The sequence below is a fragment of the Phoca vitulina genome, unplaced genomic scaffold, assembly GCF_004348235.1.
Source record: "Phoca vitulina isolate PV1807 unplaced genomic scaffold, GSC_HSeal_1.0 scaffold29, whole genome shotgun sequence".
Classification (NCBI taxonomy): Eukaryota; Metazoa; Chordata; class Mammalia; order Carnivora; family Phocidae; genus Phoca; species Phoca vitulina.
The window spans coordinates 10699241-10724251 of NW_022589732.1; the positions used below are offsets into that span (position 1 = coordinate 10699241).

At 50.2% G+C, this 25011-nt stretch overlaps 1 protein-coding gene across 3 annotated transcripts in view; it reads left to right on the top strand.

Annotated features, from left to right (window-relative positions):
• The window catches only part of TSPAN15 (tetraspanin 15), a 49412-nt gene extending 31008 nt beyond the window's left edge, over positions 1-18404 (top strand). For 2 of the 3 annotated variants that reach the window (XM_032423711.1, XM_032423712.1), the window contains 5 exons: positions 7506-7601; positions 10233-10349; positions 15486-15533; positions 16953-17069; positions 17610-18404. In XM_032423711.1, the coding sequence (XP_032279602.1) occupies positions 7506-7601; positions 10233-10349; positions 15486-15533; positions 16953-17069; positions 17610-17759 (528 nt within the window). In that variant the 3' untranslated portion in view covers positions 17760-18404. Of the gene's footprint in view, positions 1-7505; positions 7602-10232; positions 10457-15485; positions 15534-16952; positions 17070-17609 lie in introns of all 3 variants that reach the window. The other variant, XM_032423713.1, reaches the window with a different exon arrangement.
• Positions 18405-25011: the final 6607 nt, after the last annotated feature.

Consider the following 25011-nt stretch of genomic DNA (forward strand, 5'->3'; position numbering starts at 1 on the left):
GAGCATCTTTTCATATAACTGTTGGCCATCTGGATGTCTCCTTTGGAAAAATATCTATTTAGTTCCTCTGCCCATTTTTAATCAGATCATTTGTTGTTGTCATTCAGTTATAAGGTTTCCTTATACATTTTGGATATTAACTTCTTAAAAGATATATGGCTTACAAATATTTTCTCTCATTCTGTAGGTTGCCTTTTCATTTTTTTTGTTTCTTTCCTTTGCTGTGAAGAAATTTTTTAGTGTGATGTGGTCCCACTTGTTTATTTTTGCCTTTGTTAACTGTGCTTTTTGTGTCAGATCAAAAAATCATTGCCATGACCAATGTCTGGGATTTCTCCCCCTATGCTTTAAAAGTTTTACAATTTCAGGTCTTATCTTTAAGTCTTTTATCCATTTTGAGTTGATTTTTGTGTATGATGTAAGATAATGGTCCAATTTTTTCTTTTGCATGTGGATATCCAGTTTTCCTAGTACCATTTAAGAGATTATCCTTTTCCCATTGTGTATTTTTGGCATTTTTATAGAAAATTAGTGGGTATGACTGGGTTTATCTCTAGGCTCTCTATCCTATTCTAGTGATCTATATGTGTGGGTTTTTTGGGTCAGTTTTTTGATAACTGTAGCTTTATAATATAGTTTGAAATCAGAAAGTATGATTCCTCCAGCTTTGCTTTTTGTGCACAAGATTGCTTTAGCTTTTTGGGGTCATATTGTGTTTCTACACAAATTTTAAGACTTTTTTTTCTATTTCAGTGAAAAAAATGCTATTGGAGTTTTGATAGGTATTGCATTAAATCTGTAGATCACTTTGGGTAGTATGAATAGTTCAGTACTTTAAGTCTTCCAGTCCGTGAACAAGGGATATCTTTCCCTTTATTTGTGTTGTCTTCAATTTCTTTCATCAGTGTTTTGTGGTTTTCAGTATATAGATCTTTCACTTCTTTGGTTAAACTTATCCCTAAATAATTTATTCTATCTGATGCTATTGTAAATGGGTTTGTTAATTTATTTTTTGAATAGTTCATTGTTAGTGTATAGAAATGCAACTGATTTTTGTAGGGTGATTTTGTATTCTACAACTTTACTGAATTTGTTTATTGGTTTTAACAGATTTTTGCTGGAATCTTTAAGATTTCTTTTTTTTTTTTTTAAAGTAGGGTCCATGCCCAGCATGGAGCCTGACATGGGGCTTGAATTCATGACCCTGAGATCAAGACCTGAGCTGAGATCAAGAGTCTGATGCTCAACCGACTGAACCACCCAGGCACCCCTGGGGTCTTTAAGATTTCTATATATAAGATCATGTGTACAAACAGAAAATTTTACTTCCTTTCTGATTTGGATGACTTTTATTTCTTTTTCTTGCCTAAGTTCCTTGCTCTGGCTGAGGACTTCCAGGACTAGCTGAATAGAAGTAATGAGAGTGGACACTTTTCTCTTCCTGATCTTAAAGGAAAGGTTTCACTTTTTCACCACTGAGTATGATGTCAACTGCAGGTTTATTATGTATGGCCTTTGTTATGTTGAGGTGCATTCTTTCTATACCTGATTTGTTGAGCATTTTTGTCAGAAAAGGGTATCACATTTTGTCAAATGCTTTTTCTGCATCTATTGAAATGATCATATGACTTTTATCCTTCATTGTTATTGTGGTGTATCACACTGATTGATTTGCAGCTGTTGAACGATCCTTACATCCCAGGGATAAATCCCACTCGATCATGGCTATGATCCTTTTAATGTGCTGTTGAATTTGGTTTGCTAATATTTTGTTGAGGATTTTTACAGCTATGTTCATCAGAGATACTAGCCTATAATTTTCTTTTCCTGTAGTGTCTTCATTTGGCTTTGGTGTCAGAGGAATGCTGGCCTCGTAATGATTTTGGAAGCATTTCCTCCTCTTCAATATCTTGGAAGAATTTGAAAAAGATTAGTATTAATTGTTCCTTAAGTATTTGGTAGAATTCACCAGTGAAGCCATCTGGTCCTAGAGTTTTACTAGTTTATTAGTTCCTGACCTGTTATTGGTCTGTTCAGATTTTCTATTTCGTCATGGCTCAGCCTTGGTAGGTTGTATGTTTCTAGGAATTTATCCATTTCTTTTCGGTTACCCAGTTTGGTGGTGGATAATTGTTCATTGTAGTCTTTTATGATCCTTTGTATTTCTGTGTTATCAGTTGTGATGTCTCCTCTTTCATATCTGCTTTTATTTATTGGAATTGTCTCTTTTTTTCCTAGTCTAGCTAGAGGTTGTTAGTTTTATTTATCTTTTAAAAAAATCTACTCTTAATTTCGTAGATATTTTCTATTGTCTTTCTAGTCTCTACTTCATTTATTTCTTCTCAGATTTTTGTTATTCCCTTCCCTCTACTAACTTTGGACTTAGTTCGCTCTTCTCTTTCTGCTTTCTTGAGGTGTAAAGTGAGATTTTTCATTCGAGGTCTTTCTCTTTTTTTTATTAAGGTAGATGTTTACCGCTATAAACTTCCTTCTGAGAACTAAGCTTTTTGCTTTTGCTTTTGCTGCATCCCCGAAGTTTGGTATGTTGTGTTTCCATTTTCGTTGGTCTCAAAATATTCTTTTATTTCCCTTTTTCTTTGCCCCATAGTTGTCTTTTCAATCTAGTGTCACTACTTGCTCCTCCCTTTTCCCCTTTTCTTTCAGACCATCGTCTCTGAGCTGGAAGATCAGGGTATTGGTTCATGTCTCCGCAGCCTGAGGGGGGAGAGGTGTCTATTCCATTTGTCCATGGGGATGTGTTTCTGTGCAGTCATTGGGCTCCCAGCCAGCCTGTGGCTTTCCAGAGGTTTTGGATTAGTGCTTTCCTAGCTAGAGCTCAGGTTCAGGTTGTGGTCAGCAGCATCGATTGTTTTAGTAAACAATCCCCTAAATGAGCAGCAGTTCTGGTTTCCAGCATGCTCTCACAAAGGCGGGCTGATTTGTCATTTTCCAGTCCCCCGTAGGTCAGTAGCGGCCATGACACCAACTGCTCCTTCGTCCAGCCGGGGGTTTGAGCTCTCTCGTCCTCACAGCTGAGGATGCCATGGGCTGAGGTCAGGGCTGAGAGCTTCTCATTATCTCATTATCCCCAAAGCCTGAGGATTGGATGGGGAGTCCCCTTACAGGGTCCTGTCAGGGGACGATCTCTGTGTGCAGCCCAGGAAAGACCCTCACCATCAGGGCTCTCGGCTCTTTGGAGGCTCATCATGAGCCATGTTCTCATATGCCTGTGATACATAATTCAAAATAAATGAAAAATGAGATATAAAACTATAAATGCAGTAAGATCTCTACCATGAAAAAAAAATAGGCCTGAAAAACCTGGAAAAAAATAGAAATATTCTCATATTAACTCTTAATTCCTCTGAGAGGTGGGCTAGGGTGATTCTTATTTTCTCCTTGATATTTTTTCCCTGGCTCCCAAATTTTCTTTTTCTTATAATCATGGGGGAAAATACCATATACAGAAAAATAATGTCCCTTCTAACTCTAATGTAAAATACGAGACTGGCCAATGCTGAGGATGGCTGTTGACGGCAGCAGGAAGGGGCAGCGTAAGGTGGAGAGAAAAGGTGGGGACCAATGAAGGTCAGCTGCAGGAGGAGGTGAGTCCCCAGTTCTACTTTCTCCTCACCAAGAGGAGAAGAAACATTTCTCTGAGCCCTACTATAACAGTCTGGCTCCACAGGCTACCTGTTAAATCTAAGAATCCACTCGTGGTGCCAGATGAGAACAAATTAGGCTAATGACCTCACGCCCGGTTCTCGGGAAGGGGCACAGGCCATGGCCACCGCTGGCAGGAAGACATCAACAAAACACCTGGATATAAAGACAAGACTCTCCGTCCCTGACCCTGGGCGGGGTTTCCACTATCGGGCACGACCTGACGGTCAGACTCAAGTGGCTTCTCTGTTGTACAGAGTCTAGCAGCTGTGCACTGGGAAGCTGGGCACAGAGCTCCAAGGGCCCGGGCATCAGAAATGCAGTGTCCTGACCCCAGCCTGTGCGAGAAGAACCTAGTGACCTCCACAACTGTCTGGGTCTCACCTTGACCTACCAGTGCTCCAGCTTGTTCTGGGGCCTCTCTTGAGGGTGCAGGGGTGTTGGAAGAGGGCAGCACCTGCCCATGTATCCCCAGTCAGGCAGAGCTGAGCGGGAGACCCAGACGGTGCCGGGAGGTAGCTGTATGTCTGTACCCCCAGCCCAGGCCTCTTGGCCTCTACCTTCCCTCCACTGCCAAGGCAGGTGAAGAGTGGCCTCTTTCCTGGCCTTGATCAGAGGATGCTGGTCATACCCAACACCAGGCCACGGAACAGCATCCGGCCTGTTTGTTTTATCATGTTTTATCATGACGCCGGCACTAGCTGGTTCTGGACATGCCCTTGAAGCCAGGGGTAGGGAGAAAGGAGATGACACCGTGGCCTGCTTGACGGAGCACGTGGACACACATATATCCTGCCCACCCGGAGCAAAGTAGAGGAGATTCTGCACTGAGACCTGGCCAGACTCTCCCAGCTGCTGTGCCGCACTGTGGACAATGTGTGTGAGTGAGAACTGGAGCCCCAAGTCCCTGCGAAGCTGAAGCAGGACCTCCTCTCCCTCTCCCCCACCCCCACCCCGGATCAAACCTGTGACTTCCGGCCCGGTTGGTGGAAGCATCTGGCAGATGTTCCAAAGAACCTTGTAGCCCTCTCTCCTCCTCTCTTCTTGCTCCCTGGGTTCTCTTCAGGCTTTGGTTGTTCGACTGAGCCTGTCTCAGTACTGGAGGCAAGAGGACGCGTCCCCACAGTCTGGGGCACTGAGGGAGGCCCAGAGATGCGGGCTCGGCCCACGTGCAAGGGAAGGAAGGACGTTCTAGGCTGAGCAGCCCCTCCACATTGTGAGAACCGGGCTGGTATTGGTGTCAGCGGGGCCTCTGCAGCCTTGGGTCTCCGGGAGAGAGCCACAGAAACGCCATCCCCGGAGGCCAGGAGGGAGGATCCCCGGAGGCCAGGAGAGAGGCTCTCCGCTGCCCTTCCACTCCTCCCTCCTCCCCCTGCTCCTCAGCCTCCAGGCCTGGGGGAGGGGCTGCCACATGCCCCACCCCCTTGATGCTTCATTCACTTAAAAACACCAAGTCCCTCTGCTGGAAGCTGTGCGGCAGAGGCTTTGGAGAGCTTTAAAATTAGATTTAAAAGAAAGAACTAGAAAGGACGGTTCTTTGCAGCTTGCCTCTGGTGGTTTAAACAATGGGCTCTGAAAATCCTGTGGCCTTTGATGTTTGCTTATGCTTTGCTTAGTTTAGCCAGGCCATGTGGCCCCTGTGAGGCCATGCCAGCCTGGCGAGGAAAGGTGGTTTTCTCACCCTAGTTGGAGCTGGCCCTGCTGCTGTGAGCTGGTTTCGAGCAGGGCGGGGATGGCACTGGGGGTTTGGTCTCCGAGGGGCAGAGGATCCCTGCTGTGCCCCACAAGGCACATCCTCTGAGTGGCTCCCCCAGTCCTGTAGAACGTAAGCTGAACATAGCTGAGCACTTCGCAGTTAAATTCATGAGCTGGGCAGCCTGCTTGTCTCACTGGAGTTTCTCATCCATCCCCAGCCCCATCACGGCACCAGGACCCCCTAAGTATCCTCATATCTCTGGTATATACACGCGCGCGTGCACACACACACACACACACGCAGGAGAGCACAAGAGCAAGCCTGATCCAAAGAGGTCCCTGAGGGAGCTGGGGCAGCTGCTGTCCATGGAGCCTGGGGCCATCTGTTCCTCCTGCCCATTCGGAGGGGCCTCCAGCGGGGCCCCCCTTCCCTGTAGGGACCCAGCTCAGCTTACCAGATGGGAGGCCTGATTTTCGCAGAGGCCTTTTTGGAGTCAGCATGTTTGGAAAGTACCCAGAGACTGAGTTGGTTTGGGGAGAAAGGTCAGAGCGGCTTACTGAAGAGGGAGGGAGAGCCTTTCCCCACCGGGCCACTGGGCATCCCCTCTGCTGACCTTTCCCGGGACCTCTTGCTCTCATCCCCTGGCCCCCCATCTCCAACCCTGGGGGAGTCCTGGCATCTCTCTGCCAGCAACCAGTGGTCAGATCGCCTCTCCAGGCTGCAGGGTGTTTGTGAGGGGTCCGAGGCTAGGGGCTGGCTCTTGCTTGGGAGGCTGCTTCCACCTCAGGAGGCCTTTTGGACAAGACTTGAGGCCTCGGTTTCCCTTGGGATTAGCCATTTTTCACCGATGATGTGATGGGTATGAAGCAGTCCTGTAGGGCATATGTCTCCAGGAAAAGGAGAGAAAGATCTATAATAATACCATGGCCTACCATGTGCCTGGCCCCTTGCTAAGCACATTTGTAGCTTTAGTTTATCTAAACTCAAATCTCTCCAAGGCAGAGGTTATGTTCCCATTTGGCAGGTAAGGAAGTGGAGGCTTGGCAGCTAAATGAGGTGTCTAGGCCCGGGTGGCTGCTGGAACTGTTCTTGACCACGAGGCTTGGTGGCCCGTCTCAGCCTTGTCTCTGACCCTCAGAGCTGGTAGTTATCTCAAAGATAGGCCTGCAGGTTTGGTTCACAAGTGGGAAACTGAGGCTCAGAGAGGGGAGGTAGCTATGATGGGGCCTGCAGTGGCAGGACCAGGCCTGGAACCCAGGTCCCTGTTTTCCCAGTGGCGCCCGCAGGCGCCTCCCCCGGGGATCATCTGGCTCCAGAGCCAAGAATGCCCCCTTTGTGCCAGCTCAATCTCTGGTGATCCGCGGGCCTCCCTGCGCTGAAAGCCCTGATTGTCGCTAGGAGCGTGGGGTTGGGCAGCCCACACTCCCGCCCCCACCCCTTCCCGCTGTGGGGCCTTTTGTGCTCCTGGATTTCAGCACAACAGCCGGGCTGTTGATCCAGAAGGCCCAGCGTGACCGGGAGAGGGCGATGTGCCAGCGTTACTCCCGGTGGGGATCGTCCCCGCCCGAGCCAGGAGGTGGGCCCTGTTGTTCAGCCCAGAGCCCTGCAGCGATGAAGAGTGGCCCACTGGGGAAGTCAGGAGAGCTGATTTCCAGTCCTGGCCAGGCCCCTAACCTGCCTGCTCTGTGCCCCAGGAGAGCCAGGCCCTCTCTCTGGGCCTCAGTTTCCTTACCCATAGCACGAGAGCTTGGATAGCAGAGAAGAGTGGAGAGGAGGCCTGGAGGACAAAGACTCAGCTCAGGCCTGTTGGGCAGTGGAAAGGGCACCAGGCTGGGACCTGGGCCAGCCAAGTCCCAGCCCGGCGTGGCTGCTTCCCCAGACAGGGTCCCATCTCCCGGGGCCTGGGCTCTCTGATCTGTATAGGAAAGGGGGTCAATCACTCCTGCTCAGACATGGCAAAGGGACACAGGCATCAGATGGGCACCGGGATGCAAAGAGGTGTGGGCAGGGAGGTGGTGCAGGCGGGGTGGGGGCTACTTGGGCTTGTGGGCTTTCTGTTCCAGTCCCGAGTTCTGGGAGCTCTTGGATTGGACTTTGAGGGGGTGGTGGGTTGTCTGTTTCTTTTGTAATGTCTCCATCTAAATAGACCATCGACTTTCTGAATGACAACATTCGAAGAGGAATCAAGAACTACTATGACGATCTGGACTTCAAAAACATCATGGACTTTGTTCAGAAGGAGGTGAGCTAGGCGCTCTGGGTCAGAGATGTGCCTGCCATGCCCTTTGCCCCTGGCTCAGGACCTTGCTCAAGAGGGCAAGGGTGGGGGCGAGAGAGCAGTGGCTTATCCATTCCCAAAGCTGGTGCTGGCCAAGTTGTGAGACAGTGGCGGGGCCGTGGAGGGGCACCAAGGGTGGGGGCCTGACCTTCTCAACCAGTCCTCTGCCCACATGCCTGGCCCAGAATGTCCTTACTCTCCCTCTCTTGAGTTACATAGATATCCCCCCATCAAAAAAAAAAAAAAAAAAAAAAAAAAGAATCAGGTCAGCTATAGCGGCGAGCCTCCTTGCAGGGTCCCAGGGTACCCTTCTCCAATGGGCAAACGTCCTCCTTCCTCGAGGTGGGAGACAGACCTCCTAGCTGCCCAGTTCAGAGACCTTTCTGCCGAGTCCCTTCAGGGGCGGGGAGCTCACTCCTGGCAAATCAGGGACAGCCCTGAGGTAGAGAGCATTCTTCCCTGATTGCACTTCCCCCTGCACTGGGGAACAGAACACGACTTCTCCTTTTCCTCTGTAACACTTCTTTGTTGTTTTTTTTTTTTTTAAGATTTTATTTATTTATTTGACAGAGAGAGACACAGCGAGAGAGGGAACACAAGCAGGGGGAGTGGGAGAGGGAGAAGCAGGCTTCCCGCGGAGCAGGGAGCCCGGTGTGAGGCTCGATCCCAGGACCCCGGGATCATGACCCGAGCTGAAGGCAGACGCTTAACGAGTGAGCCACCCAGGCGCCCCTGTAACCCTTCTTTGAATGCAATGATAATCTTTTGGGGATACTGCCCCTTCCCCCCAAGGTCCACCCACATCTGCTGGTGTTATAATAACAGCAGTGGCAGCCAGCACTGCCCTTGGTGGCTTCTGCACATCAGTCTCACTTAGTTCTGAGCCTCAGGTTCTCATCGGCAGCAGGGGAGTGTGGGTGGCCCCTTGCTCTTGACTGTGGCAAGTACTGCCGCCATGTTCTCCTCGGCGAGACTCAGCCCTGGCAGCTTCCTGGGACACGGTCTAGGGGGCTTCAGCGGGCCTGGTTCCCGGGGCTGGCCCTCAGCGAGAACCAGATCTCCCCGCGCCCACAGCCGCCCACGGTGGCCACTCCCTTGGCTCAGGCCTTCGCTGTAGTCACAACAGGTGCAGCCTCCGGGAGTCCCCTCTGCCAGGGGTGTGTCGGCCAGCTCCGGCCGTCGGGTGAAGTGTGATGTTTTTATTGGAACCAGCGTTCCCCTGGCTTGGGGATTTCATTTCTCCCAGGCTGAGTGCTTCATGCACGGCCTGACTTTGTAATCCTCAGCTCAGCTGTGCAAAGCCAGCATTGCTCTTCCTGCTTGGCACATGAGGATCTGAGGCCCAGAGAGGCTGGTCAACTTGCCCAAAGTCACACAGCTAGGAATGGTAGTATGAGGATTTGAACTCTAGTCTCTTGGACTCTTGAACTCAAAGCCACCCTTTGAGCGGCACCCTGGGGAGGCATTGTCAGGTCCTGAGAGCTCACAGCCGGAAAGCCTCTGTGGGGACTCCGGAAGGGTGTCTGCTTTGTGTTTTTGCGGGGACCTCTGACCCTGTCAGTCCCCTAGTTAACCTAGTAACCCCGGGCACTCACCATCACTCCGAGTATGATCCCAGCCCCCTACTTACTCTGGCTAACCAGGCTTTGTGTGGTGTGGCCTAGGCTGGCCTCTGCACCTCGTCCCTCCCCTCTTGCTCGCCCTGCTCCGGACACACGGGCCTCCGTACCTGCGACCCACCTACACCTCACTCATCCTGCGCGGGGCCTACGCACTGTTGACTGACTTTTTCCTGCTGTTCATGTTTCAGATTAAATGTCATCTCTTCAGAGGGGCCTCTCCTGACCTCCCAACGTCCAGCTGCCCCCTCCAACCCCCTTCTCTTTTCCCACACCCCTGGCACACAACGTCACCCCACTGACCTTTCCACGTAGTGGTGACTCCCTGTCTCCCCAGCGGAGCCTGTCCCTGTCCCCCACAGCTGTGTGGCTTTGGCTTGCCCTTGTCACTCGGGTGTGAGCCACCACGCCTGGCACATGTCAGCCCCTCAGGGGAATCACTACTTCCCTGGGCGCCGGCACCAGTGTAGGGGGAGATGCGGGGAGCAGCTAAGCTAAGGGGAAAATGAGGCCGCCTTGCCACCCCTTCGGTCCTGAGCCCGTGGCAGGACGTGAGGTGTGTGTGCCCCTGTGCTAAGGGCTGACAGGCAGAGCTGGGTGACTGTGGCTTAGGGGCCACTGGGCTGTGGGGGCGGCCCATAGAATCCTAGTCTCTGGGACCTTTAAGGGTCGAGCAGCTGCCCTGGGACGTGAAGATGGGGACGTCAAGGAAGGACTTTCCCTCCAGTATCTAGTCCCCCACACCTCCCCCACCGGTAACCCTCCAAGAGGCTGCCCAGCCTTGGCTTGCACACCTCTCCAGTGATGGGGTGCTCCCTACCTCCCAGGCAACTGGCTGATAACCACAGCCTCCAGTGCCCCCCTCCCAGGTGACCCGATCAGAAACCACCAGGTCTCCCGGCGGGGCCCCTTCCTGGCGGGCGCCTGGGGCCTCGACGGTGACGGCAGCCCCCTTCCCTGCTTGTTTTCCTCTCAGTTCAAGTGCTGTGGCGGGGAAGACTACCGGGATTGGAGCAAAAACCAGTACCACGACTGCAGCGCCCCCGGGCCGCTGGCCTGTGGGGTGCCCTATACCTGCTGCATGAGAAACACGGTACCCACCCCGGCCCGGCACCCGCCTCTCGTCTTTCAGGAAAGGGGGCGGGCAGGAGGTGGTGGTCATTGCCAAGGCGTCCCGGGTCTCCAGGGCCACTGGAAGGGGTACGTCTGGGGGTGGGGGCGGGGAAGCTCGTCTCTGCCAGTAGTGGTCCTTACCAGCTATCGAACACTTGCCCCGTGCGGGCCTGTTCGAGGCTCTCTAGTTGCGCTAACTCATTTAGCTCTTTCCACAGCACCGTGGGGTCGGTCCTGTTATTTTACCCACTGCACAGATGAAGAAGTTGGGGCACCAAAGCATTAGGTGCCTGCCTTGCCCAGGGTTGGCGGGGCTGGAATGAAATGCAGGCCGCCATCATGGGAACTGTGCCCTGGACTCCTACAGGGAGGCGCGGAGAGGGGTCCAGGCCAGGGGGGCCTCGTGGGGCGGCCGGCTCTGCAGCCTTCGCTGGGGGGCACCTGGGAACGGGTGTGGTGATGTAAATGCCAGCCACGGCCTCCCCCCGGCAGGACCCCCACTCAGTGCTGTCACCTCCATGGCCACTTGGGAGGCTGTCCTCTGGAGTCACCACTTACAAACGGGGGGCTTCGTCAGTCCTCTGTGTTTGACTAATGTGTCCAAAAAATGCCTGGTTTCTGGACTGGAATGAGGTGGCGCGCTTTGCAATTACTCATACCCTGAATAGTCATGGAAAATTTCTTTTCGAACATCTCTACCATTCTGCGCCCACTCCTGGATTCTGTAAACCAAGCAGTTGTCGATGGGGGGGGGGGGCTACCCCGTAAGTCAGGGAGCCGGTGCCAAGTGCACCAGCCTTAAAAAAGCCTGGGCCAGGAGGGAAGGTTTGTTTGGAAATTTTAGCTGCCATTTTAGGGTAGCTTTCTGGGAAGGGGGAGTGCTGGGGAAGAGCCCGGCGTTTTCAGAGAAGCCCGTGGGGGGTGATCCTGACCTTCATCACCCAAGGCAGTGGCGCGTGAGTGTCCTAGGCAAGCTGTTCAGGTCAAGCCCTACATGTATTCATTCACGCAACAGATATTTGTTGAGGACCTACTATGTGCTAGATGTGATTTTGGGTTCTGGGGGGTACAGAAAACACACAGAGAACTCTCTGCCTGCGTGGAACTGACATTCTAGTCAGGAAGACTGACAAGATAGAAAGTGACAGATGGTATGCTCGAAGGCAGTAAATGCTCAGGAGGAAAAGCAGGGGTGTGGAGGATTGCAACTTCAGATGCTGAGAAGGGAGGTTCTCAGTAAAACCCTGAAGGAAGTGAAGGGGTAGGCCATGTATATCTGGGGGATGGGCATTCCTGGCAAAGAGAACAGCAAGTGCAAAGGCCCTGAGGTAGGAATTGCCCTGGTGTGTTTGAGAAACAGCACAGAGACCAATGTGGCTGGAGCAGAGTGAGCGGGGGAGAGAATAGTAGCAGATTAAGTCAGGGAGGTCCCGGGTACCCTGAAGGCCATGGTCAGGACTTTGGTATTCCCAGGAGTGACGAGGAGTCAAATGAAGGGCTTTGGTAGCTGACTGGCAGATCTGACTTAGGCTTTTCCAGGGTCACTCTAACTGCTGTGGTGGGGGGGGCGCAGAGGTGGACTTAGGGAGTCTGGTTAGGAGCTAGCGCAGCGGCTCGTGTCAGGTCAGGCTGTCAGGGAAGCAGGCTGTGAGATTCTGGTTAGCGAGCAAGATCTGCAGGAGGAGTGAGCCAGCTGGGTATCCAGGACAGCCTGTGGTGTAGTTCTAGACTGGGTCCAACAGCCTGAGAACCAGGAGAATAATGGTGCCATTCCTGTCCGAAGGCTGGCAGCCTCAAAAGCCAGGAAGGGCCAGTGCTTCAGCTCAGGTCCGCAGTTAGGCGGGCAGGAAGAATTCCCTGTTCCTTGGGGGAGAGGCAGCCCTATTGTTCTAGTCAGGCCTTCAACTGATTGGATGAGGCCCACCCACAGTAGGGAGAGCAATCTGCCTTACTCAGTCTACTGATTTAAATGTTAATCTCATTGAAAGATACCCTCCCAGAAACACCCAGAATAATGTTTGATTGAGTATCTGGGCACCCCAAGGCCCAGCTAAGTTGACGCATAAAATAATAACCACATGTGACAATCACCGCAAGGGACTGACAGCTAGGGCTCCTCCTGATTGTGCTCCCACGGTTGCAGGGCTTCTGGAAAGCTCCTCCCGGCGTCCACCACACCAGCTGGGAGAAGACAGAGGCTTAGTGGAGGTGGAAAAGCTTGGTCCGATTCTGGCTTTGTTTTCCATATAAGCCAACAGGATTTGCTGACAGATCAGATGTGGGAGATGAGGGAAAGAGAAATCAAGGAGGACTCCCAGGTTTTGGCCCGAGTCATAAGAAAAGACGGGGCTGCCATTGCCTGAGAGGGGAGGACAGCAGAGAGGCAAGTCTGCGGAGCCTGTGTGATTTTGCAGCAGGGAGGTCAAAGAGGCACTTGGATACAGGGGGCTGGAGTCTGGGGGAGAAGTCCAGGCCGGGAGTATAAACACGGATGCCCCCTGCAGAGAAGTGCACCGTGAAGCCGGCATCTGCATGGGAGCACCGAGGTGGGTTATCTCTGGTCCCCCACTACAAAACCACCGTGGGTTCTCCTTGTGTCTCCCACCATGATTTTGTCTAAATAGAAAAGAGGGTGTTTCCTGCCTTCATAGAATCTGTGTATGAACTTGTGTATGAATCTATTTATTGTCACTATTTCATTTAGCCACAGATCTGAATGAACACACAGAAAATACATAGAAGAAAAAAAGGAAATTTTTAAAAATCAGAAACTAGAGCCTTGTGCTTGGTGCTTTAGAGCCTCCGGCAGCCAGAGGAAAAGGGGAGACGTGGTCTGTTACATTGTGACCGTTCGACAGAAGAAGGCCAACCAGTTCCTCAGGGAAAGTCACTTTCCCCCCTAGCTCTCAGCTTTAAAGGGAATGTCTTCTACCGGCCTCCTACAGAGGATTTGAAGCAACAGAGTTCGTACAGGCTTGTGAAATTTGGTTACACTGATGTCCCCAAGATTTGTCAGTGGGGAGGGCAGTTTGCCGCTCCATTAAATGGCCTCCGAGAGCTGTGCCTGTTGAGCTCGTGTCCAATTTGTATAGCTCTCCACTCTCTCATTTTTGGCTACCCTTTGGGGGCCTGTCCCTCCAGGCCTCTCTCTTCACCTTCCCACTCGCTTCTCAGACCTCAGATAACCCAGCTCATCAGTCCTGGGCCAGAGTGAGAGGAAGCACCCGTGAAGAACCCTTGTGAACTTTGCTGTGTTGTCTTTGGGCTGCTCAGGAGTCCCCTTCCTGACCTTGACCCTGTGCCAGATGGAAGAGACCGCAGAGCAGCTCTTGGGGCCTGTGAACCTTCAGCAGAGCCTCTGGAGAATATCGGTTCTTTGGGCAAACCCAGACAGGATTTACCTTTGGAAAGACCACAGAGGCCTCTTATCCCCCTCCTTGGAGGGGGCTCTCCTGGCAGGGGAGGCGAGTCCGGAGGAGGGGTCTGGGCCCGAGGGCAGGGCCCTGCCTCCAGGGCTGGAAACACAGTGCCAAGTGGCTGCTCTTGTCACCTTCTCTACCATATCATTTACTTACTGTGTTCATTGCGTGTCTCCCTTTCTAGAATATAAGTTCCACGAAGGCAAAGACTTTCCTTGGTTCTTCTACTTCCCCAACATCTAGAGCAGTGATTGGTACATAACGGGTGCCCAGTTAATATTTGTTCAGTGAATGAATGAAAGAACAGACATGTAGGGTAGAAAACACCGTTCCCCTCATTCTATCGTGCACCTGCTTCCCGGGCCTGACACTCTCCATGAGGGTCGTGTGCACAGCCTAGAAGAGCCACAAAAGCTGAGCGACGTTAAGTGGATGCTAGATGGATTTGGGTCTGAGGACACCTGGGGTACAGTCTAGACCGAGGGAGGTTATTTTGCCCGCAAATCAGGTCCTGATATCTGAGAGGAGTCCTGAGGTGCAACCCAGTCTTGTGGAAGGAGAGCAGACAGCCTTCCTTGCCTTCCTGGGGCTGGGATCCTGTCCAAAGTCACTCCAGCCAGCGCCCCTGGGTTCTTCCATGTGTCCAGCCCCGAGATAAGCCCCTGATGGGTATATCTCACTTTATGTTCAAAACAGCCCCATGACGTGGGGTCACTGAGCACCACTGCTTTATGGAAGAGACCGAGGAACCTATGCATTCATTCATTCATGCATGCTTGCATTCAACAAATACTTTTCCAGGGCCCCCATGTTCCGTCCTGTGACAGCACATCTAAGACTGGCCACAGAGCTCCTGGCGAGCAGAGCAGGATCCGGACCAGCCACGTGCTGCCAGAGGCCGTGCTGGCCACTCTGTGGCACCTGCGTGGCTGCCGGCACCCAGGGCCCCCTGACCCCACACCGCGGCTTCCAGTCACATGGATGGGACCGGGGCCTCTCGCTTCCTCTCACTTTGCAGGAGGAGGAGGAGACCGCCCGGGGGCGAGGGTGCAAGCCCCTGCCCGCCCTCTGACTTAGGTCTGCTGGGAAGGGATGGGATGGCGCCCGAGGCTGACCACGGCTCTCCCTGCGCCTGGGGGGATCAGCAGCCCGGAGCTCCTTAGAGCAACTCCCTTCCCGGGCCGGCACTTGCGTCGCCCTTCAGCCCGGGGGATGGCAGTCTGCAGGGGCAGGGACGTGTGGTCGGAGGCCCCGGCCCGGTCCTCAGGTAAAGCGCAGCTGGCCGGGGCCTGGCTGTGGTCTGGGGTTTTCCGTGGTCAGAGCAAGCGGAGACCGACCTCCGAGACAGTCCACCCTGTCAGCAGAGCCGTGGCCCTGGGGCGGCTGCGGCAGGGGAGCCCGGGAAGGCATGCTTTTCTCGGGGCTCCTGGGCTGCTGCTGGTGGAGGGCTCCTCCCACCCAAACCTCACAGAACCAGCCTTCCCGTCGGTCCTCTTGGGCACTTCTTGGGTGGGGCGGGGGAGGGAGGGAGGTTAAGATGCAGACCCCAGCCAGACTGCCCGGGTGGGAGTCTCAGCTCCATCCATATGGACGGTGCTACTCTGTGCCTCAATGCTTCGGTCAGGGAAAAGGGGAGGATAACAGTCCTTCACAGTAAGTGCGATGGACGTGACAGCTAACACACGTTTCTGTTTCAGACGGAAGTGGTCAACACCATGTGCGGCTACAGAACCATTGACAAGGAGGTAATGCCTTTGCAATCTTTTTCCTTGAGAAAGGTTGCTCTTCCTGTCCCATCCCCAGAGTGATGGGAAGGGTTGCTGGCGGGGGTGGGTGGGTGGGGTGGGCTCCTGGCTCGGAACAGGAGTCGGGGACTGCCAGGGTTTTCCACTTGTGCCCAGACACGGAAGGACTCAGGGAGCCAAGAACCCCCCAGGCCGGGAGAGCCTGCCTGCTTGTGTTTGCTGAGCACCTACTGTGGGCTTGTCCGTGGGAGGCCACTGAGCCCTTGCTCTTACCCCCCACCCCCGCATGCCCGTGTGCCCAGCCATGCCCAGCACCAGCCTGCCTTGCAACTCCGCTGGGCTAAGAGTGACACTGGGGTGGTGCTGAGAAGGGAGCCAAAAATCATGACAACTTGAGATGCCTGTGAGTGGTGGTTCTCAAAGTGAGGTCCCGGGACCAGTAGGGACAGCAGCCCCGGGAACTTGTTAGAAACGCACATTTAGAAACGCAGGTGCTTCTGACACACATTTCAGTTGGAGAGCGATGGACTAGCAGAGGTTCTCAAGCCATCAGACCCAATAGCCAGGTTTTATAATAATCATCTGGTAATGGCCTAGCTAGTACCTCGAAATGAAATTCACAGATAACATAATCTACCTACACGCCTAATTTCAGAACAAGGGACGGATCTGAGATAATAGGAGAACTAGAACAATTTACAATCAGATAGCATATTTCACATGCAAATGCTCAGGCATTAGATACAACAGCAAACACAACAAAGCAGTCAGGTGTTTGCCCCCCGGGGCAGCTGACACGTGGGGGTGGAGCTGTGCTGGCGACGTGAATCCCGTGGGCATTATTTTTGCCGTGGACGTGGTCTTTAAAAATGGTGGACAATTCTTGATAAAATTCCAAACAAAACACAATATAATCACTCTGGAATTTACATCTTTAATTTAGTAGTATTTCTGCAAAATTACATACAGTATATATCTGTGTGCGTGTGTGGGCGCTGTGTATCTGCACATAGCAAAACCACACAGAAAACACTTTGGTTTTTATGAGTCCCGGGAGTTGGCCTTTTGGCTCAGGTGATTCTGGCTGGGTTTTCAGCCGTCTAGATGCCCCGGGGGACTTCTGAGAGGCAGGTAGACAGGGTAGTTGTTTGTGGAGTAGGATTGCCCTTAGCTCTGCAGCCCCTCAGTCCCCAAACCCCACTGCCGTGACAACCAGAAGTGCCCCCACAATGTCCTCAGTGCTCTCTAGGGAACACTACTGCCCGCAGAGACCCAGTGGTCTAGAGCCACCTGCTCCGATTGTATGTGAGAAACTGAAGCTCAGAGAGGATGAGGGACTTACCTGGACCTCGAGTGAGCAGCAGAGTTGGGGCTGGGGCTCTGCCAGGCAAGGGGTCAGCCAGGTTCCTCCCTGTGCAGCGCCTCAGCGTGCAGGATATCATCTATGTGCGGGGCTGCACCAACGCCGTGCTCATCTGGTTCATGGACAACTACACCATCATGGCGGGCCTCCTGCTGGGCATCCTGCTCCCCCAGGTGGGCTGTCCCCCACCCCCAGCCCCGGCCCCGTCTCCCAGGGAAGGGAGCTGGAAGTGGAATGGTGGGCAAGGTGTCGGTTCAGAGAGTGTGGCTTGGTGATTACAGAGGGCAGAAAAGGTACAAAAGGGGTGGGGTGAAGAAGGCTGTCGCACCATCAATCTGGGCTCACCCTTGGAGGGCTGGAGGGCCAGAAGGAGAGGGCAAATGGCAAGAACCTTGCTTATAAAGTTCTTCCAAGTGCTTCACAGGCACAGCCATCTGCAATCCTGTGAGGTAGATACTATTATCATGCCCATTTTACAGAGGAGGAAACTGAGGCTTGGCAAGGTTAAGTGACTTGCCCGAGGTCCCCTCGATAGTGAGCAGCATAGCTGGGCTGGAGACAGGAGTCCCAGAATGGACGGGCCTCTGCTGATGGGGCACAGAGAGGGTCTCTGGGATTTCCTGAGGGGTAGAGAAGGGCCCGGGCTGGGGGCTGCCAGAGAGAGCCACCCAGATCCCCAGCAGGCTCTCACCCACCCTGCCCTTGCTCCTCAGTTCCTGGGGGTGCTGCTGACATTCCTGTACATCACCCGGGTGGAGGACATCATCATGGAGCACTCTGTCACTGATGGACTCTTGGGGCCCGGCGCCAAGCCCAGCGTGGAGGCGGCAGGCACAGGATGCTGCATGTGCTACCCCAATTAGCGCCCCCGTCTGGACCGTGCCGGGAGCGCACCACTCAGGCCACAGCACGGGGGCTGGACAGGACTGTGGATCCTCTCCCCACACTTGGCACTGACCAAAACCCTGGCTGTGTTTGCTCCGGTGGCCTGTTCAGGCCTCCCTCGGCCACCGTCCCTCTGGGGGAGCGGAGCCCCTCCCCAGCTCTGGGGTCCTGTGCCTGCCCACCCTCCTGAGCGTGGGGAACAAGGGCGCCCCTTCTCCAGGCCCGGGCCGCCGCGGAAGGGGGTGCTCAGCGCTCAGCTCAGGGCCCGTTTCATTTCTGGCAATGCCATGGCCTGTGGTGTTTATGCCCCTTTGAGGACAATTTTGTAGTAATTCGTAAGCGAGGCAGGAGGAGACCGTGTGTGCCGTGTGGGGGCGGGGGTGTGGCCCCCAGGGCCCCGGAGTCCCTCAGCCACGCCCCAGAGGCCAGATTGGGCTCATTTCACAGCCTCAAGGGACCTTGAGCCTTCCCCAAGGCTGCTGCTTTGCTGACCCCATTTTCTACGTGATTTTGTAACATTCATTTTGTACACAGTTAACAGGAGTTTCTGACTAATCAAAGCTGGGTGTTTCCCCACACACCCCACTCTTGCCTTTCCAAGCCAGTTTATTAATCAAACAATAAAGATGTGATTTTTTTTTTTTTTTAAATTTTGTATGTGTGTGTGTGTTTCATTTGTGCTCTTTGGGTCAGGAGGGGATGGGGAAGTCCGCTGCTTGGGCCGGGAAGCCCCTGATTGGTGCAAGGATTGAAGGGGGCACCCTGGGGCCAAGATCTGGGATGGTTTGGGACCCTGCGGCCCAGGAGGATGGGCAGCTGGCTGGAGGCTGCCCGCTCCGGGTTTGGAATGGCCTCTCCCATTCTTTGGTGTTGCTTTTGACAGAAATGGCTTTTCCCAGTTGTGCTTGTGGGCTGGGCCTGGAGCCTCCCCTGCCTGTCCTTGCTGCTAGGGATTCACCTGTGGGAAATCTCTGGAGGAGGCAGAGATGGCCACACCTATTTTACACACTGGGAAACTGAGGCAAAGCCACCAATGGCAAGAGGCTCCTCCTCCGGAAAGTGGGGCAGATGGGAACTAGGAAAGTCAGGGGGCTGGGAAGGAGCTGTGCCCACAAACTCACCTGCAGCTTTGGAACCTGAGAGGCTCTATCCTCCAACACTAACAGCGAGTGTTCCTGGTTCTGGGGACGGGAGGAAGAATGCTCAACACCCAGCAAAGGTTGGTGCCCATCGCCCCCTGCTGGAGAGGGCAGGACCTGCATGGGTCAGCCCACCCAAGCCTTCCTGTCCCAAGACTTGGGTTCCAGATTTCTGATGAGGTTCTGAGTAGTCAGAGCAATAGAAATAAACAGCACGAGCCCCCAGACCTGAAGAACCTAGTCTGAGGGTGTTAGGGAGCTGCCCATCACGTCTAGAAGCTAAGTGGTCGGATGCTTGGTCGGCTGTGTGTAGGGGCTTGAGTTGTCTGATGGGCGTGGGAAAGGGCAGGAGAGGGGTTTGTCAAAGCACAGACTAATGTAACAACAGCAAACACATCCGAGAGCGACCTCTGTGTCGGGAGCTCGTGTAAACATCTCACAGCTACCAGCTCCTTTAAGTCTCACAACCGTGTGGGGTATCACTCTTGTTATGTCCGTTTTGTTGATGGAGAGACTGAGGCATGTTAAGGGACTTGCCCAAAGCACCTGGCTGGCAGGTGACAAAGCCACGATGGGAACCCAGGTGGAATCTCCCCGGTCCCTCTGTCGCCTGGTGTGGCAGGCTACTGGGCGTGCAAAGCCCCGATGGCGGCTACTGCAGATGTCCCCGTGCATGGAGTGGCCACTGCGGCTGCTGCTGGGAACTCGGCCTGGACCCCGTTTCGACCTGTGCACGCAAGGCCAGGTGGCACTCTGCGTCTGGCCGGTGGCCTCCTGGCTGGCTGGCTCTAGCTAATTCTCTGGGGATTCTCTCTGGGTGCAGAGTGGGGGGCAGCTGCTTTTGGGGCAGCAAGATGGCAGAAGCACGGAACAGCTTTGGGACGGCACTGAGTGTGTTTATCCGAAGTCATATGATCTGTAACCTGAATGCCTCTGGTCACCTTGTCCTCCCTCTTTCCGCCACCCTGTGCAGACACCCCTCTACCCGACACTGCTGCTGACGTGGGGCAGGGGTCATGGGTGGGTGGTCACAGATGGCTGAGCTCCAGCCGACGTTTTGCTCTTTTTCTTCCAAACCTCAGCCACTCACCTCTCTAGAAAGCAAAACGGGACACACGGAGAGGACTCTTTCAGTCCCACGGTTGGGATGCTTCTCCTATTGCACTCTCTTGGTGCTCAGAGCCAACAACATCCTCCTGACCGCTCATCTCACAAGAATGGAAGACTGACCTTCAAGACGAATCCTTTTTCCTCACCACAGCGCATACAGAAAATGGACCACAGTAGTCGTGGAACTGAAGATGTGTAGGCTTTAATTTTGGACTTTTTTGTTGTTATATAATTATAAGAAAAACAAAACAATCAAATGCCTTCAGGAAGGCTGGCTTTGAATAAAAATTCCAACTACGATATCCCCCAAACTTATTTTTTTAAGTTTATTGAGGTGTACTCAACATAAAATAAACTGCACATGTTTAAAGTGACAAACATATCATCAAAGAAACCATCATCACAATCAAGATAATGAACATTAAAAAATTTCCTCTTGCCCCTTGGGAATCCCTCTTTACAGCCCTCCCCACCACGCCTCTGAGGCAATCATGGGTCTGCTTTCCGTTTCTATACATTCTTTTGTATATGTTAACATTTTATATCAGTGGATTTATACAGTGTGTACTTTTCTTTGTATTGGCCTTCTTTCACTCAACATGATTATTCTGAGGTTTGCTCATTTTGTCACATAGATCAGTGGTACATTCCTTTTTATCGCTCAGCAATATTCCATTGAATGGACGTGCCATAGTTTATTTATCCATCTACCTATTGATGGGCATTTGTGTTGCTTTCAGGTTTTTGTTGCTGTTATTACAAATAAAGCTGCTATGAACATTCGGGTACATGTCTTCATATAGACATACACTTTCATTTCTCCTGGGTAAATATCTGGGAGTGGAATAGCCGGATCATATGGTAAGTGTATTGTTTAGCTTTATAAGAAACTGCTGAAGTATTTTCCCAAGTGGTTGCATGATTTTATACCTCCACCAGCTGTGTGGAGTCCCAGTTCCTCCATGTCCTGGCCAATATTTGTTGTGAGTGTGTGGTGATACCTCATGGTAGTTTTAGTTCACATTTCCTCAATAATTAATAATGCTGAATATCTTTTCATGGGCATATTCACCATCCACTAACTTCTTTGAAGTATCTGTTCAAATCTTTCTTTAAAAATTATATTGTTTGTTTTCTTATTGAGGTCTGAGAATTCTTTCTATATTCTAGATACAAGTTCTTTAGCAGGTAGATGATTTGCAAGTATTTTCTCCCCATCTATGGCTTATCTTTGCATTCTCTGAACAGTGTTTTTCAAAAAACAGAAGTTTTCAACTTGATGAAATCCGATTTATCAATTTTTTTTTCTTCTGTGCATTGTGTTTTTGGTGTCACAGCTAAGAAATCTTTGCCAAACCCAGGGTCACAAAGGTTTCTCTTATATTTTCTTTTAAAGGTTTTATAATGGCCCATTTAAGGCCATTTAGGTCAATGGCCCATTTTGAGTTAATTTTTTTATATGGTGTGAGGTATGGATCAAAATTCATTTATTTGGTAGAAGAATATCCAGTTGCTCCAGCACCATGTGTTGAGAGACGGTCCTTTCTCCCCCAACTTGCCTTTGCACCTTTGCTGAAAGTCAGTTGTCCACATATGTGTGAGTTTGTTCTGGATTCTCTATTCTGTTTCATTCATTGCTGAATAGAAAGTGTGAGAATAGATGTCCTTGTCTCCATCTTACGGAGAAAATGTTCAGTCTTTCATCATTAAATATAATGTTAGATGTGAGTTTTTCATGGATGTCCTTTATCAGGTTGAGGAAGCTCTGTTGTATTTCTAGTTTACTGAGAATTTCTTTTTATCAAGAATGAATGTTGGAGTTTGTTAAATGCTTTTTCTGCTCTTTTAAAATTTCTTAACATGGTGAATTACATCAATTGATTTTCACATGTTAAATCAACCTTGCATTCCTCAAATAAGCTCCACTCACTTTTTTTTTTTTTTTAAAGATTTTATTTATTTGACAGAGAGAAAGACAGCCAGAGAGGGAACACAAGCAGGGGGAGTGGGAGAGGGAGAAGCAGGCTTCCCATGGAGCAGGGAGCCCGATGCGGGGCTTGATCCCAGGACGCTGGGATCATGACCTGAGCCGAAGGCAGACGCTTAACGACTGAGCCACCCAGGCGCCCAGCTCCACTGACTTTTTAATTGTTGGGTTTGATTTGCTAACATTTTGTTTAGGATTTTTGCACCAATGTTCAGGAGGGATGTTGGGCTGTAATTTTCTTGTAATGTCTTTGTCTGGTTTTGGTATCAAAGGAATGCTGGTTTCATAGAATTTGTCGGGAAGTATTCTTTCCTTTTCAATTTTCTGGGAGAGTTTGTGTGGAGTTGGTGTTATTTCTTCCTTAAAAGTTTGATAGGATTCACCAGTGAAGATACTTGGACTTGGAGCTTTCTTTGTAGGAAGATTTTACACAATAATTCCAATTTCTTGGGGTGCTTGGCTGGCTTAGTCTGTGAAGCATGCAACTCTTGATCTCGGGGTTGTAAGTTTGAGCCCCATGTTGGGTATAGAGATTACTTAAAAATGAAATCTTTAAAAAAATAATAATTTCAATTTCTTCAATGGATATCAGGCTATTTAGGTTCTTTTCTTTCTTTCTTCTTTCTTCTTTCTTTCTTTCTTTCTTTCTTTCTTTCTTTTTCTTTCTTCTTTCTTTCTTCTTTCTTTCTTTCTTTCTTTCTTTCTTTCTTTCTTTCTTTCTTTCTTTCTTTCTTTCTTTCTTTCTTCTTTCTTTCTTCCCTTCTTTCTTTCTTTCTTTTTGGAGAGCTTGGCAGTTTAGTCCTTCAAGAAGTTTGTCCATTTCATCTAGGATATCAAAATCATTGGCATAAAATTGTTCAGCACTTTCCCTTATTATCCTTTTAATATCTGCAGAATACGTACTTATCACATTTTTCTTATTCCTGATGTTGTAATTTGTCCTTTCTCTCTTTTCTCTAATAAGTCTGGCCAGGGATCTATCAATTATATTGATCTTCTCAAAGAACCAGCTGGATCATTCTCATGAGTGCATAGACAAGTTATGCTTCCTATCTGGAAACAAACAAGCAAACCCCTTGATCTCAATTTCCCTATAGCCACTCCTCGATTTCTGGCCTTCCTTCCACCACAACCACTTGGAATTCCGAGTGTCCATACTCTGATTCCTTGCCTCTCATTCACTCTTTTTTTTCAGGTTCATTTATTAATTTCTTCATTCTATTAATAACTTTACTTTCCAACTGTATTCAAGTATAATTGATAAATAAAATTCTAATATGTTTAAAGTGTACAATGTGATGATTTGATATATACTATGAAAGGATCTCCACCATTGAGTTAATTAACACAGCCATCACCTCATTTACTTTTTTTAAAAAATTGAGATATAACTGACATATAACATTATAATAGCATTATATTCCATATGTATAGCAACACTTAACATTATTTTCAGAGGTACAAGATGATTCACTATTTGTATGTATTGCAAAATGATCAACTCAATAAATCTACTTAACATTTATCACAACATGTAGTTCCTTTTTTTCTTGTAATGAGAACTTTTAAGATCTACTCTCTTAGCACCTTTCAAATATGCAATACAGTATTATTAACTATAGTCCCAGTGCCATACAGTACATTGCCCAGGACTTATTTATTTTAACTGGAGTTTGTACCTTTTGACTCCCTTCACTCCTTTTGCCCACTCCCACCCTCACCTTTGTCAACCACCAATCTATTCTCTGTTTCTAGAAATTGGTTTTTTAATATTCCACATATAAGTGAGATCAGTTTTTGTCCTTCTCTGCCTTATTTCACTTAGCATAATACCCTCAAGGTCCGTCTATGCTTTTGCAAGTGGCAAGCTTTCCTTTTTTTTTTTTTAATATTTTATTTTATTTTTTTAAAGTAATCTGTACACCCAATGTGGGACTGGAACTCTGAGATCAAGAGTCACATGTTCTTCTGACTGAGCAGCCAGGTGCCCCTCCTTCTTTTTTATGGCTGAATAATGTTTCATTGAATGTGTGTGTGTGTATACATATACATACTCACAAACACCCACATATACCCCCCCCACAATACATATATACATACACACAAACACCCACATATACCCCCCTCACAATACATATATACATACACACAAACACCCACATATACCCCCCCACAATACATATATACATACACACAAACACCCACATATACCCCCCTCACAATACATATATACATACAAACACATACACATACGCATATACACATACATATAGGCATGGGCTTATGTGCATTCACACACACATACACATACACGTATAGACACACACATACACACACATACACATACACACATATAGACACACACACACATACACACACATATAGACACACATACACACACATACACACACATATAGACACACATACACACATACACATACACACATATAGACACACACACATATAGACACACATACACACACATACACATACACACATATAGACACACATACACACACACATATAGACACACACATACATACACACACATAGACACACATACACACACATACATACACACATATAGACACACATACACATACACACATATAGACACACATACACACACATATAGACACACACACATAGACACACATACACATATACATAACACACATATAGACACACATACACACATATACATACACACATATAGACACACATACACACACATATACATACATTCACATACCTGCAGCTATCCTTCTACATCTCAGGGAACGACCACTCCATCTTTCCAGTTGCTTAGGCCAATGGCCTTGGAGCCAGACTTGACTGCTCTTGGAATGCACCCGGCCTCTGCATTTGCTATTTCCTCCGCCTGGAGGGCTCTGCCCTCAGATGTCAGCAAGGCTGGCTCTCAGTTTCATCTGGTCAAATGTCGCCTGCTTGGTGAGAAGTCCTTGGCCACCCTCGATAAAATGGCTATCTCCT